General features: G+C 35.8%; 1 protein-coding gene across 1 annotated transcript in view; it reads right to left on the minus strand.

Annotated features, from left to right (window-relative positions):
* EIF3H (eukaryotic translation initiation factor 3 subunit H) overlaps positions 1 to 14982 on the minus strand; it is a 90116-nt gene that overhangs the window by 56829 nt on the left and 18305 nt on the right. Inside the window, exon 2 of the mRNA XM_033126946.1 lies at positions 13710 to 13866. Within this exon, the coding sequence (XP_032982837.1) occupies positions 13710 to 13866 (157 nt within the window). The remainder of the gene's footprint in view (positions 1 to 13709; positions 13867 to 14982) is intronic.

The following is a 14982-nucleotide window of genomic DNA, read 5'->3' on the forward strand; positions in this document are numbered from 1 at the left end:
CTTAAAGTACTACCCTATTTTCCAAAAATAAAAATGTTACAAACTCTTGGTAAGCGCTCTTTCCAATGTTCAAATCTTTTCCTATTTTTAATACTTTTCTCCTTTGTCCTATCAGGAAAAACAAAAAGGCTGTTGATTGTCATTTCCATATACTCCTTTCACTGCCACGGGCAAATTAGATATATTAAAAGAAGCCCATCTTAAGTTAGCCCTTAACCAGTCTAAAAAGTTACACTGGGACATGGAAACATCAAGCCAAATCACAACAGTTGTAAGACTACTCAAAAATCAAAACAGTGAAAATTAATGAGCATGTGAATAAATGTACAGAGCACTTTACATATAAATTTTCAAAATGGCATTTAATGATGATGATCGTCACTATTATGCTAAGGACAACAACATCTTAAAATTACCAAATCTCTCATCCTCCCTTTATTAGTCAAAATGACAATTTATTTGCCCAAGCCTGAATATTTATTTTCCCAAGCCAAAACATTTGCTTAAATGCATAACAAAGATACCATTAAATACCTATAAAACACTACTTCTATAGTAAAGAAAATTAGTGGAAGGAAAGTCTGTTGATTTTGATAACTGAAAATTTTATTCATCTATTTTAGACTAAGCGAAGTCTAAAATTTCAAGTTCAAAGACAAAGAGAGACAATGTATCAAACAAATTAAATTCTGTGATTAGTATAATTCATTCATTATGGGTGAAGTATTCAAAATCTTTCCGTAAATTCTCAAAGATGTTCATCAAAACCACTTAATACCAGCTGACGGGAAAGCGATAGCAGTGCAACATTCCCAAAACATGAAATATGCATGTTACGTGTATATATTTACATAAAACAATAAATAAATGAATTATACCAAATATCCATATAGTGCTCCACTACCACAATGATAAACAAAAGTATAGTTATGATCCAAGCAAACAACTAAAGAGAACAATCAAATGAACTTGATATTCAACTGCTGTACTTTCAAAGTTTTTAATTTTATGTTAAACATATTTTCTCATTCTATGGCTTGATTAGCTGTTAACTTGCACCTCTCTAGAATTTTTGGCTTGGCCAGAGCCTTTCTTTTTAAAAAATCTCTTTGCAGTGAAAGAAATTGTGGTCTAAATCACAAAGATGACAAGAAAACTTAGCAATTTAAAAAGACAAGCCTTGAAATAATATTGTGATCAAAGTATCAAGCAGCCTAATAAAACCCAGGTGGCTCGCGCTTATCATATATGGTACTCATTACCACAATTGCACTATTTAATCTACTTCCTGGTGTCAACAAAAACTTTCTGTTATTAATTCCCCTCAGTTATGGATCTGCTTAAGTTACTGAAGTTTTCTGATAAGACAACTCTTTGTCCCAAAAAATTTTAAAGAGAGAGCAGGTCTCATTTTAAATGTTTTCGAACTGGAGCCATGGTTGGTAAAACCACAGAAACCAGTGGCTTTGTATTGTTAGTCACCTATATAAGGTTATGTTAATTCCTACGGAGATACCGGATGACCTCAAAAAGGTAACCATATGCACACAAAAAGAGCTGTTTTATAAATTATAAACCTCAGATTCAAATAGATTTATCCAGTGACAAAGGTGTACAGGTCGGACTCTGCCAGTGAATTCCTCTAAGCCATACACAATTCCCCATCATTCACATGGTTCCCTGTGGATTACATGTACGACTGTGAAGCAATTTTCCCATCTATAGGTCTTAACTGACTTTTTTAAAAGGTACTTAAATGTCTCTCAGAAAACTTTTTTTGTCATTTAATTTGTGTCCAAAAAGGCTCCATTTAGTCAAAGTAAAAATGCTCAGATTATGAAATCTACCTCAAAATTGGTGGCAAACACTAAAGCAGCAAAACGATTGTATCAAAAAATAGAGGAAAATAAGAAAAGGAAGCATGAACCATAGTTACTGTCCTTGGATTTCCTTAGCTGGTCTCTACTATAGGTATCATGATACCCAAAAAAGGTGAACTGTGAGAGTTATTATGTCTTGCACACCTCTAGTTTTCAGACAGCCAGTTGTACTGGTTACAAAGGAAAATCACCAACTGCTCACTGTTTCATGAGCGGTACCCAACGTTCCCACAGATTCCTTACAACTAACTGGTCCACCTCCTTTCCAGGCTCTGTTCTCGTTCACTCCCCGTGTGCAGATGGCAATCACAGCAGACTGAAGCACCGAACAACACACCACTTAACCTACTGTGTAAAGAAGGAAATTCACATGACAGCTGTATCAGTCTTGTCTGTTTACCTCATCTGCAAAGCAATGGATTCCACAAAGTCTTCCTTCTGTCATCGGTCAGACACTGATTTCCTAAGTCAAATTAAACCATCTATTCAAACCTTTTTGCAATTGCATTTAGTGGCATTTAATAAGGACATATTTTTCCTCCCTGAACCCACCCAGATCAATCTATATTGTCAATTAGTTTCTCCATTCCATGTAGCAAAATACTAGAAGCTGTGCTAACCTGTAGTGCTTAAATGGGTTTAGAACATCTGAGCTGACTATACATATTCAACCACCACTCAAGTTCTGTTGACCTGATGACTAGAATTGCCCTTTATTTTTATTTAATATCTAGTATATACACACACAAACTTAGGAAACTTTCTGAAGTCCAGTGTTAAATTCAACAATCATCTTATTCCAGCTGTATGATAGTAAATGATAACACCAAGTAAACATGTCATGCCTACAAGTCACAATTGCAGGCATTTATATAACTCACTCAGTGATTCTGACAAAATACTGGGATTACTGACGAGCCTCCTGAATTGTGCTCAATTACTCTTAGATAGGCATGTTGGGGTTTCTAGTTCAGAATTTGCCACTAATTTTAGAGTTGGGTCTCTCTGGGGCTCCGTTTCCCACCTGCTAAAAGAATTACAAAAGTTCCTGTTGTGATCCACTCCACAAATGTGAAAACTGAGGCTGAGAGACCATGATTACAGTCACTGGTAAGCCAGAACTTTACCAGCACTTTAGCCAGAACTCAGTCTAACCTTCCTTTCTTTTATGCCTTTCAGAAAATTTGCAAGATGTGTGTGTGTATGTGTATGATTTTAGAAATTTTCTCAACTAAGAGCTATAATGGTACATGTCATATACACACATCATTTCCATATATGTAAAATTGGCTATTATAACTTTTTATCAGATTGCTCATAGTTTGAGGTGATAATATGGAAAGACATATGAGGTGTGATCAAACAATACGGTGAATGTTTAAATAAAAAAAAAATATTACAGTAAAAGAAACAATGCCATTAATCCCCGTCAAAATACTCCCCCTCACTTCGAACACACTTATCCCATCGTTCCTGCCACTTTCTGAAGCAGGTCTGGAAGTCCTCTTTCATGAGTCTTTCGTTGCGCTGTCATGGCTGCCTCGATGTCCTGAATCATTTTGACTTTGGGGAAGAGCCAGAAGTCACATGGTGCCAGATGCAGTGAATAAGGTGGATGAGGACACACCACAATGTTTTTGACAGAAACTGCCATATACCAGAAGCGATGTGTGACAGAGCGTAGTCATGACGGAGGATGACGTAAGGCACACTTTAAAACACACCTTCTCTCAACCATAGCTCATACCCAAGTGACTGCACAGAAGAAGCAGAACCTTGTCACGCACTGTTACCAAGGTTCAATGTGCCCCTTCCCACGCTGAAGACCCCTGCCTTGCCGTTAGATGAACTGGGCAGCAGCATTCGCTGTATTTTGGGATCACAACGAAAAGGCTCTGTGTCACACATCGCTTCTGGTACAGCAATTTCTGTCAAATAAAAACATTACAGTGTGTCTTCATCCACCTTATTCACTGGGATTTGGTACCATGTGATTTCTGGCTTTCCACCAAAGTCAAAATGACCAAAAAGGTAAACATTTTGAATCGATTCAGGACACTGAGGCAGCCACAACAGCATAACTCAAGACACTCACAAAACAGGACTTCCAGAACTGCTTCAGAAAGTGGCAAGAACGATGGGATAAGTGTGTTCGAAGCGAGGGGGAGTATTTTGAGGGGGATTAGTGGCAATGTGTCTTTTAGACACATTATAATTTTTTATACACAGTAATAATTTTTTTTTAATTTAAACGTTCACTGTATTTTCTGATCACACCTCGTACAAATCTGGATTGTGACAAAACATCAGAGTCTCGCTGTTAGCTGTCCAATATCTCCTCAACAGTGGAGAAGTAACGCACATATGGCTTACAGTGTTCTGTCTTTACCATCCCATTCCTCATTTTATCACCAGAGAAAATGGCTAGTGGCCATAGAGATATTACATCACCATGCTTCAGACAATTCTTCACTCTCTTCTAGCACTGAGTCCTTTTAATGTTTTTTTCTGTTTCCAGGGTGAGAGTGGTAGTGGGAATGGTAGGAGTAAGATGAGGAAGAAAACTATGAATTAAGCAGAAGTAATTCACATTATCAAAAGAATCTTGGTCATAAAACTGAGTACACTTTTAAAACTGAGTACATGTGCTCATAGATTCAATTATTGACAGAGAAACTTTAAACTTTTGGGAGTCACTACGCGGTGAGATAAAAAATTAAAAGTAAATTTTAGGAACAAAACTATTTTATGAAACAGTGGAATCACTTTGAACTGCAATGTTTGAGATGCATAGATTTGCAGGTATATATTTGTAAACCCAACTCATTCTCCAACTACACAAAAATATTTTCTGGACACATTCACCTGAATGGCAACGTAATCTTCACTTTACACAAATAATCTGATTTCACTAACATAATATGCTAAATCTTCCCATGCTTCTATTCAAAGATACTCCTTAGAACAGCTAAATTCTTTAAATAATAAACACTTCAGAAAATAGCCTTAGTGGAGACATAGGTACGATGGCCAGTGCAAATGCCTGGCACATAGATTCCACTAAAATAATGATTTGATGAATAAATAGCAAAGGAATAAGAAAGAAAAGCAGAGAAGGTAAAGTGGGAACAGATGGACCTGGAAGGTACAGTGGCTTGAGGACAACGGGTATTTGGGGAGTGAAGGACTGCTGTTGCCTCTGCTGCCTGCTGCGGTTATGCCAACGTGCCACCAGTCCAAAGAGCCCCAACTAGACTCTGCGGCCGGGCTCTTGCAGCCACTGTTACTGGCTGTGGGATTAGTAGTTTGTCACCAAAACATTTCTCTACCTGTCCAATGCTACAAAACGGAAACAAGACCACTGGAATAATTTTGTGATCCTTTCACCAACCAAGCAGGGAAGAAAAGATGGATGTATATTAAAGTGTCTGTAGGTTAAATGTTAAGAGAAAACAAAGGGTGAAAGTGAACAGGGATGAGGGATGAGGGTCGCGGGGAGATGCGCGACTGTGTCATAAACCTCCAACACGTTGTTAACTTAACTCAAAATAAACACTGCCTTTGTGTTCAAATATACCACAAAGCATCGAAAATGTACTCAGTAACAATTACTGATAAAAAGTAGCCAAACTCCTCACGATGAAAAAGAAATGAAGGTATGAAAACACCACTCTGAAACTGGTAAGAGCAATCTCAGATACAAGTTTCAAGAGCTATGAAAATTTCACCTACTGAGATAAATATAAAACAAACAGAACACTTCAGTGGCATGACTAAGATATCACTCTTTTAATATAAAGGGCAGTTCGGAAAGCAGTATTGGCACTAAAACATCAAGTCTGATTATAATAAATCTATCAAGCCATAAAACTTGCAAATCAGGTAATATATTTAATTGGGGAGGGGGGGTGGGTAGCACTTCTGGGCAAGATAGGAAGTAAGCTTGAATTGCGTTGGTCAGGACAATTTTGGAAAAACAGAAATAGTGAGGACCTTTGGTCACACACTGAAACGGTGGCTTTTTGATATTTTAATTAGTGCCAAAACAGTTCATTTTTAATGGTTATTGCCTTAAAGTTTAGCAATAAATTCAAATATCTATACCTAACGTTGTTGTTCAAAAGTAAGACAATTTTTATTTAATTAAAATTTAAACCACAGGGAATAGTAATTTAAGGATTACATTTTTAGACTTGGGAAACTTAGGAATTTTAAATACTATTTAAGTACTGTATCCACCTGTAATTTTCAAATCTTAAAGTATTACTTTAAGTCTGCACAAAATTTGAACAGGTTTTACTTGGCTTCTTTCCAAACCATAGCACTTACGCTTTAGGGACCAAGGGAGGGTACGGTGTAAAGCGCTTTAATTTCTTTAAGCAGAAAAATCTTTTACCTTGACCACATATTCAGTAGTATATATTTCCACGCACAGAATTTTCTCAACTCATTTAAAAGGAAGGGGAAAAAATCCTAAATTTTAAAACATGAAGTAAACGCAAAAATATTTTTCAAGCTTTTAAAATGAAGCTAGACTTTACTCCTACTCTTGTACTTAAAATCTGACACCTAAACTGAAAAGAACAAAAAAGGCATAAAAATATTGGGGTTGATGCCTCATATTTGGAATTTAATTCTCGTATTCTAATCATCTTAGTAAACCAAAAGCTAAACATAAAGTAAGTTTAAGGTTTTTAAGTTAGTTTCAAATCACGAACCATAGGCTTTCTGAGCAATCAAAATAATTTAAGTAAGCAATAATCTGAAGTTCGCTGCCCTGAATATTCAACGCTCAATCAATAAATGTGAATGGTTTAACATTTTCAAAACACTACAAAGAGATCAGCATCCAGGAGGATTATACCATAATTCAGTGTACAGATTCTAATTACCTGCCTACACAATGTTTCATTTAAAATGCAGTATTTTGTTAGATACTTAAAATGTATTAAAGACATTATTTAAATATTTATTAAATATTTTAAATAAAGATAAGTGAAGCGTGGGTTCCAAGTTTCTACAAACATGTCACTAAATTATCAGGAGTCTTTTCATAGATCTGAAGAGCCTCGACCTCAAAAATGACTTCTCTTCCTGAATACAAATTCAGCAAAACAAAATTTGAAAAATGCCGCCAAGGAACAAAATTATCTCTGAACAATAATGATGACAAGTTCAATTTATATTACATAGTTTGTTTTTTTTATTTCTAGAGATACTTGTGTTATTTATGAGGGCCCAGAAATGAGAATAATTAGAACAAACTTACAAGATGTAATTTCCTTAAAAATTATTTAAAATGCAACTGTCACTGACCTACAAAGTCAAACTTCATCTCCCCTGTGAAGTCATTCCCAAAATATTTCCGAGTGTTCCCATCATTTTTTTTTCACTCTAGACTAACATCAATTTTGTTTCACAAATCTTTATTTACACACTTGTCTCTCCCACTTAAAATCTTTCAAAGCAGTAACCAGGATTTCATATCTTTGTATCTTTTTCACCACCTACTCAATGTACTTTGCTGGATAAAAGCTGAAATGAATTACTGAGATTTTTTTTCCAAGATATTTGAAATATTTTATCATATAGCCACTTAATGAGTTGAGATCACAAAGCAAACATGCTTCTACTTCTCCAATAAGTTTCAAAACCCACTCCAAAACTGTCCTATATATCCAATGTTTCCACCAAGAAAATCTCTTTTAAAATGCAATAAAAGAAACACAATATTTTTAATGAATCTGTCGAACAGATCACCACGATCGCTGATTATTCATACAGATAGAAGACGATTTAAAATAATAAGTAAACATCATGTCTTTTCACAAAATGTCCCATCTATCTAAAAAAGTACAAAAAGCTTTCTTCACACTCCTGGCTCAACATTCTCCTGAACTCAAAAGCAATACAAAACCGAAACGGTAAGCATAGGCTAGGTTTTCAAGTTTTGCCCTGGGTGTGACGGCTAGACAAACTAAGAAGAAAGAGAAGGAAGGTGAGATTTCAAGAAGCAGGTAATTAAGCAGAGATTCTCTCCAATATAAAATACATTTATAAACCTACTCTCTTTGTACCCTAGGCTGTGAAAAATTATGTTAAATATATTTTATTTTAATTACATTTTTACCAATTCATATTTTAGTCCTTGAATGGCCTGTTTATGACTAATACTGCTTTTCTTTTGGAAGCTGAATGATAACAAAATAATTGTGTATAGCATTCAGTAAATAGTAGTAGTATTTCTTGCTCTAACACCAAACTCGAATAACAAAAAACAATTATCAAGTACCTGAAAATGAACAAAAAAGATAAAAGCTGTGTGTGTGTGTGTGTGTGTGTGTGTGTGTGTGTGAGACTTCAATGTGTGGAATTACTTCAGTAATGATAAATGTTACACACATTAATAGTCTCTGAATAAGGCATCATTTCATTCCCCTAAGTGCATTTCAGTAGTACAATTCGGTCTCCATGCTTCAATTTTGAAAGAAACTTATTTGAAAGCCAAGGATCATCCTTTGGACTGACTTAAAGAGACCAAAATAAAAAATCTGCCCTCTCCAAATATGAAAATTATGGATTTGGCTCTGAAGCAGAATAAAGTAAGCTTCTTATATCACCTGCAATATTAAATTGATTTAGTCTACTGAAAAATAAGACAGTGAGTTACTGGATCTGTGTTTAATTCAGTGCACTTTATAACATATTTAAGGAATTCAGTTGTATAAAACAGTATCTGAATCTTATCAGATGAAAATATTTTTCCCTTTTAGCAAGCCTCGGGTTGCATGTCTGAGAAAACAAATTAGTCTCCAGCTCTCCTAAGCTTGATAATAGTGCCCCCTAATGGGAATTTTAATATGAGTTTTTCTATTCAATTTTTAAAAAGTATATATTCTACAACATGAGCAAGTTATCCCACTTTTAACTATAAAGTAAATTATCTAATATAAAAGTGTACCAAGATTTGAACCACTCAAAGGAGAGTTATCATATGTGCAACAAAATGTGAATTCAGGGAGAGAAACAAACAAGAAAAATTTCATGCCACAACAGTTGTCTTAGTTTTCATCACCCTACTGTAACATAATCCAAGGTAGCACTACCCAAAAAGTTAATCTCATAAATAATCATTCAGCTGTTCCTAGCACTAAGTGAGCAATTAATATGTGCTAAATGAAAGATATTAAGATGTCAGAAGAAAATGGATTCAGAAGTGAAGTTATTCAGTGTCACATGGATCCTAAGTATAGAACTTGGATTCTGACCCCAGTTTTTGGCCTCACACCATTACCTTTCCACAATACCTGGTCACAAGTCTGCAACCATGAATTACATATCTTTCTACCCTATTACCTACAAACAGTTCCCCTAAACAGCAACAATTCAATATGTGGGGGGTTTCTTAAAGGAAAACTGCATTAAAATGAAAGCAAAAAGTACGTATTTTGATACTTTCCAGATGCACCAGCAAAACAAACACCCGATAATATCAGCATTTTCATTACATTGCCCACAATACATTATGGATTCAGAGTTAATGTTAAGGGGAACGTCTAGAAGAAATAAACAACAAACAAAAAGTCATCAATTTATAATGAAAAGTGGTAACTACCACCTTATTCTTTAACCTTATGAGAGAGAGAAAATAAGAAGAAAAATTATACATAAAAAGGGGGTAGTCAAACTTTCATAAGGGCCCAACATTAAAAAACTCAGGCTGGGTGCCCATATGGCTTCTGTCAAAACTACTCAACTAATGCCAGTGGACCAGGAAAGCAGCCACAGAAATTACATAAATGAATGGGCATGACAGTGTTCCAACAAAACCTTACATGCAAAAACAGGTCCACCGATCCTAGTTTGCCAGCCCCTAATTTAAACATTTTACTTTTGCACCACAGATTTAAAATCTCTACTTTACATGAGGTATCAAAACCAAAATAAAAATTAACGTTTTTCACGTTAAAAAAAAAAAAAAAACCTAAGCAACTCAAAATATGTAATCACTAAGATTAGAAAATATTTGGTGAGTATTTTACTTCCATAACGGGGAAGACAAGAAAAGATCCCTCTCCCTGATGTCAGAGAGACCTGCTAAGCCACTTGGAGTTTGCAAAGCCTTGAGAAGGTTGTCACCTCTCTGAGCCTCAGTTTCCTCACCTGTAAAATGGAGCTAATGCACGTGCTTCTCTCACAGGAAGGCAGAAAGAATCAATGAAAAAAATAAACATGCTTGCTCAACAACAACGAATCCTTCCCTGAATAAACACTAGTTTTAGCAGGTATGATATAACAGAAAAGCAGTAAGCAAAACAATGGGCCTTTCACATGACTTAAGTAATCGAAATGCAAAACTATTCGATTCTACCATATACCCATACAGTAGGAAAATTTAGCTTTTATCTAGGTTTGATACAAATACTAATGCCCATTCAGCTAAACAAATGGATTAGGTGAGAGAACTTAAAATTCAAGACTACTACATAAGGCAATGAAGAAATACAGAATGTTGTCTTAGATTTTTCACATGTATAAGGAAAATGGCAAATCCTACTAACTTCTACAGATAAGCCAAAGAAAACAATTTCGTTGTTTTACCCAAAAAGCAGATTTCAGATACAGAATAACGATGTTCTCCACTTAGCAGCCTTTAATCACTGGCTTCCCCTTCACTAAGTGTCTGAAAGTAACACCACAGAGTGGGAAAACCATGGCCTATGGAAACTGGCAGCCACAGATTTCAATCCCTCTTCTCCCAATTCCCACTTCAATGATTTTGGACAAGTCATCTGTCTTCCTGAGCATCAGTTTCCTAATCTGGAAAACGGACCGATACAACCTTCACCGGTGCCGAGCAGTAACCGATGACGGGCAGTGTACATATAGTACACAAAGTCCAGCATTTTCTTATGTAATGCTAAATTGAACAGCATTTCCCCTTCTCTCAGTGTTGCTAAAACATTTCTTCATGAGTTTCTTACAGTATGTTAATGACACAGTATGCGGGTCAATTACCTCAAGTCCGTAAGAGAAGTGAGCTTCCAATGTTCAAGGTCTAAAATTAGTAACACTTGTTTTGTTCATCTACCCTATTGCACTGAACCTATTTCTTGCTCATATTCTAAACTGAGAATTTTGTAAAACAAAATTAATTACCTGAGAAAACTGTGTGACAATAAAACCTGTCCTGGAATGGATTCTACTTCCCACTGTGCCTCTAACTGAGGAAGTCACTTCGAACGAACCTCTCAGATTCCTCACTTGTAAACCAAAAAAATTATGTTGACAACCCCTTTGTCTTCCAGCTCTAAAGCAGTTATTACTGAAATACAATTAAGCATCTCCAGATATGCTGGTGAATAGAGAAACAGAGATATCCTAATACTGCCAGAATGGACTGCAGAGAAATCCCAACCTTAATCCTGCAGTATTACAATAATTCAGGTGAAACATCGCAGTAGCTCAGATGACACAGGGAGAGCTTGGTCAGTTGAAAAGAAAAAAAGATATATACTACACAAAAGCTTTTCAAAATTCAAAATCCTTAAGTACCTTTAGTGAAAAAATGATTTTGGACCAAATTGCAGTATCAAGGTACTGACCTAGCAAGAGTACACTTTGTGTCTATTACATGTTCAAGGTACTATGAGGAAGTTGGGGTCGAATGAGTTAGTAACATTTTATCCAAATTAAAAGTGACCAATTAGAAGTTATACAAACAATGAATGACTACAATAAAATTTTAAAATCTCAATTATAATAGCATCAAAAGAAATATTTAAGAATGAATTTAAGGAGGCAAAACACTTGTACACTGACAACTACAAAACACTGCTGAAAGAAAGTAAAGACGACATAAATAAATAGAAAGATATCCCGTGTTCAAGGACTAGAAGATTTAATATTGTTAGAATGTCCATACTACCCAAAGTGATCTACAGATACAATCCCTATTAAAATACCAATAACATTTTCTGTTGAAATAGAAAAACAAAACAAAACAAACAAAAAATCCTAAAATTATATGGAAATCTCAAAAGACCCTAAATAGCCAAAAATAATCTTGAAAAAGAAAAACAAAGCAGGAAGCCTCACACTTGATTTCAAAACATATTACAAAGCAACAGTAATTAAAACAGTATGGTACTGGCATAAAATTCTTAGAAGAAAATATAAGGAAGAAGCTTCATGACATGGGTCTTGGCAATGATTTCTTGGATATTACACCAAAACCTAAAATAGACAAGCTGGATTACATCAAATTAAGAAGCTTTTGTGCAGCAAAGGAAACAACAAAGTGAAAAAGCAACCTAAAAAATGGTAGAAAATACTTGCAAACCATACATATGACAAAGGATTAATATCCACAATATATAAAGAACTCATTCAACTAAACAACAAAAATCCTAACAAATGAGCAAAGAGCTTAAACAGACATTTCTCCAAAGTCATACAAATAGCCAACAAGCATATGAAAAGATGCTCCACATCACTATCTATCAGGGAAATGCAAATGAAAACCACAATGAGATATCACCTTACACCTGTTAGAAGGGCCACTATCAAAACACCAGAAAATAACAAGAGTTGGTTAGAATGTGGAGAAAGTAGAACCCTTGTGTACTGTTGATGGGAATGTAAACTGGTGCAGCCACTACGGAAAACTGTATGGAGGTTCCTCCAAAAGTGAAATACGGAATTACCATATAATCTAGCAAATCCCACTTCTGGATATATATCCAAGAAAACTGAAAATACGTTCTTGAAGAGATATTTGCATCATTATTCACCATAGCAAAGAGGTGGAAACAATCTAAAATATCCATCAATGGATAAATGGATAAAGAAAATGTGGCATATATACACAACAGAATATTTAACCTTTAAAAAGATAGAAATCTTGTCATATACTACAACATGGATGAACCTTGAGGACAATTAACCTAAGTGAAATAAGTCAGTCTCAAAAAAGACAAATGCTGCACGATTCCACATACACGAAGTACCTAAAGCACTCCAACTCTCAGAAACAGAAAGTAGAATGGTGGTTGCCAGCAGCTGGGAGTGGAGGTAACGAGAGGAGTTGGTCAATGGACATACTTTCAGTTTTTACAAGATGAAAAATTCTAGAAATCTGTTGCACGACAACCTGAATACAGTTAAGACTACTCTATACTTAAAAATGCTTAAGGTAGTAAATTTTATGTTATATGTTTATACCACAATAAAATTGTATAAGCCCTGCGAGTTCAGACAAGTGAGAAATTATTTTCAACCAGATTTTGTTTTCATCTTTTAGGATACTGACCTTGGCCTTTGTTGAGTTTTTAACTATTACCTGTTGCTAACAAAGTCATTACACCTGTGGCACAAAAATAAAATGTTTCTGAAATGCTTAGAGTCTTCTTTCTGAAGTAGATAGCTCAATTCATCTCTTCATAAACACTAAGTGAAATACCATAGAAGGATGTTGGACACACAATTGATGATCCCTGTCCTTCATAATGTAATTTATTTGGCAAGCTGATTTCATAATGGAAAAGTTAACCGGTACAGCGCCCACCCAAATTACTAAAATCAGAAACACAAACTCTGAATAAAGGCCAAATGAATGAAGTTTCTGATATAAATGTTCCTTTCAGAGAACTGGTACAAGTTTTTCAAGACGCTCAGACATCACGTGAACGAGGCTAACGAGGTAGGTTCCCAGTAACAGATGATCTCACCGAGGGTACGGTGAGAACTGCATGGATAATCCAATGGGACAGTGAGGGTGGGTTAACCACCGTCTGTGTGCAGAGACACCTCTGAGAAGAGCAGCCTTACCTTCGTCAAAGTCGGCATCATCTTCCGTGTGCTGGGGGAAAGGGAAGCAGTTGGTGATTTCAAGCCGATCTTCCACAACGAGGCCCAGCAGCACCCCCTGAACCACCTCAGTTCCTTGTCCTTCTTCTTGATAATGTTTGATTATCTTTAATACCACCTAAAAAAGAAAAAAAATATCACATGTGAGCTTACACAGAAGCAAGCTTAAACATCATGCTTGTAATTTACATTTCCTTAATTTCGAGGAAAAAATAAATAAACCATCCACACGGGTTTGTAAAACCACAAAATTATATAGCAGAAGTAATCACATTTCTTACAAATCCTTTCCTTTACCCTTCCGCAGATAATACAGCTCACACAGTCTAAATGCACGTCTGAAACTCCTGGAGTCGGGAGACACGTACATACAACACTCCTGCCCTCAGGTCAAGGGGCTTTCTCGGTCAAATCAAATGTGTCACTTCAACCTGAGGTTATTATAGAGGCGGCGACCCTGTTAACCTCTGTTACAAGGAGATAATCTCCCGACACAGATGACAGAACCATCAACAAGACACAGAAATAAAGACCTCTATTATCTGAATGCCTGCAAGCAGAACTGTTCCCGTGACAAGTTCTCAACATCTCAGGATGGTTCCTGAACGGCGCATCTCGTTCCTCAGAGGAGACAACAATAGGAACATGTACCCGAGAAGGATCTGGTTGGTACTGGAACACAGCGAAGCAAGTCTCCAGCACTCCCTAACTTTCCTCAAGCAGAAGCATACACCAAAGAACCTCTAATGGAATCACCAATTCTTATGTTACTCTATCCTTTAGTATTTCCATAAAGATAAACAGGTAACACTGCAGGTTAAACAGGCAATTGATTTAAAAGTTCACAGTAACAGTTCTCATTAATAATCCCTACAACGAGAGTTTAACACAAGCAAAATGTTTTGAATAGTGCTGGGCACACAGCATTCATCAGTAGTTAGTAGTATTTAGTATAAGCTCACGGCCTGAAAACTCAAGGGCAACACAGTCCAAAATATAATGAAAAGTTTTCAGAGGGGAAAAATAAACCTAACAACAAAATAATTAGTATATTACCGATAACTGCTTTGTTCTAAACAAATACATTGTTGATAAAAATTAATTATCAATAAACAGTTAGTGACAACAGGTGATAATTATTGAACATTATGTGCCAGGCAATATTCTCATTATTTTACATGTGTTGCTGAATCATGTAATTCTCACCATTACTTTAGAAGAACAGCATTACTAT

Source organism: Rhinolophus ferrumequinum, chromosome 14 (genome assembly GCF_004115265.2).
Source record: "Rhinolophus ferrumequinum isolate MPI-CBG mRhiFer1 chromosome 14, mRhiFer1_v1.p, whole genome shotgun sequence".
Taxonomy (NCBI): Eukaryota; Metazoa; Chordata; class Mammalia; order Chiroptera; family Rhinolophidae; genus Rhinolophus; species Rhinolophus ferrumequinum.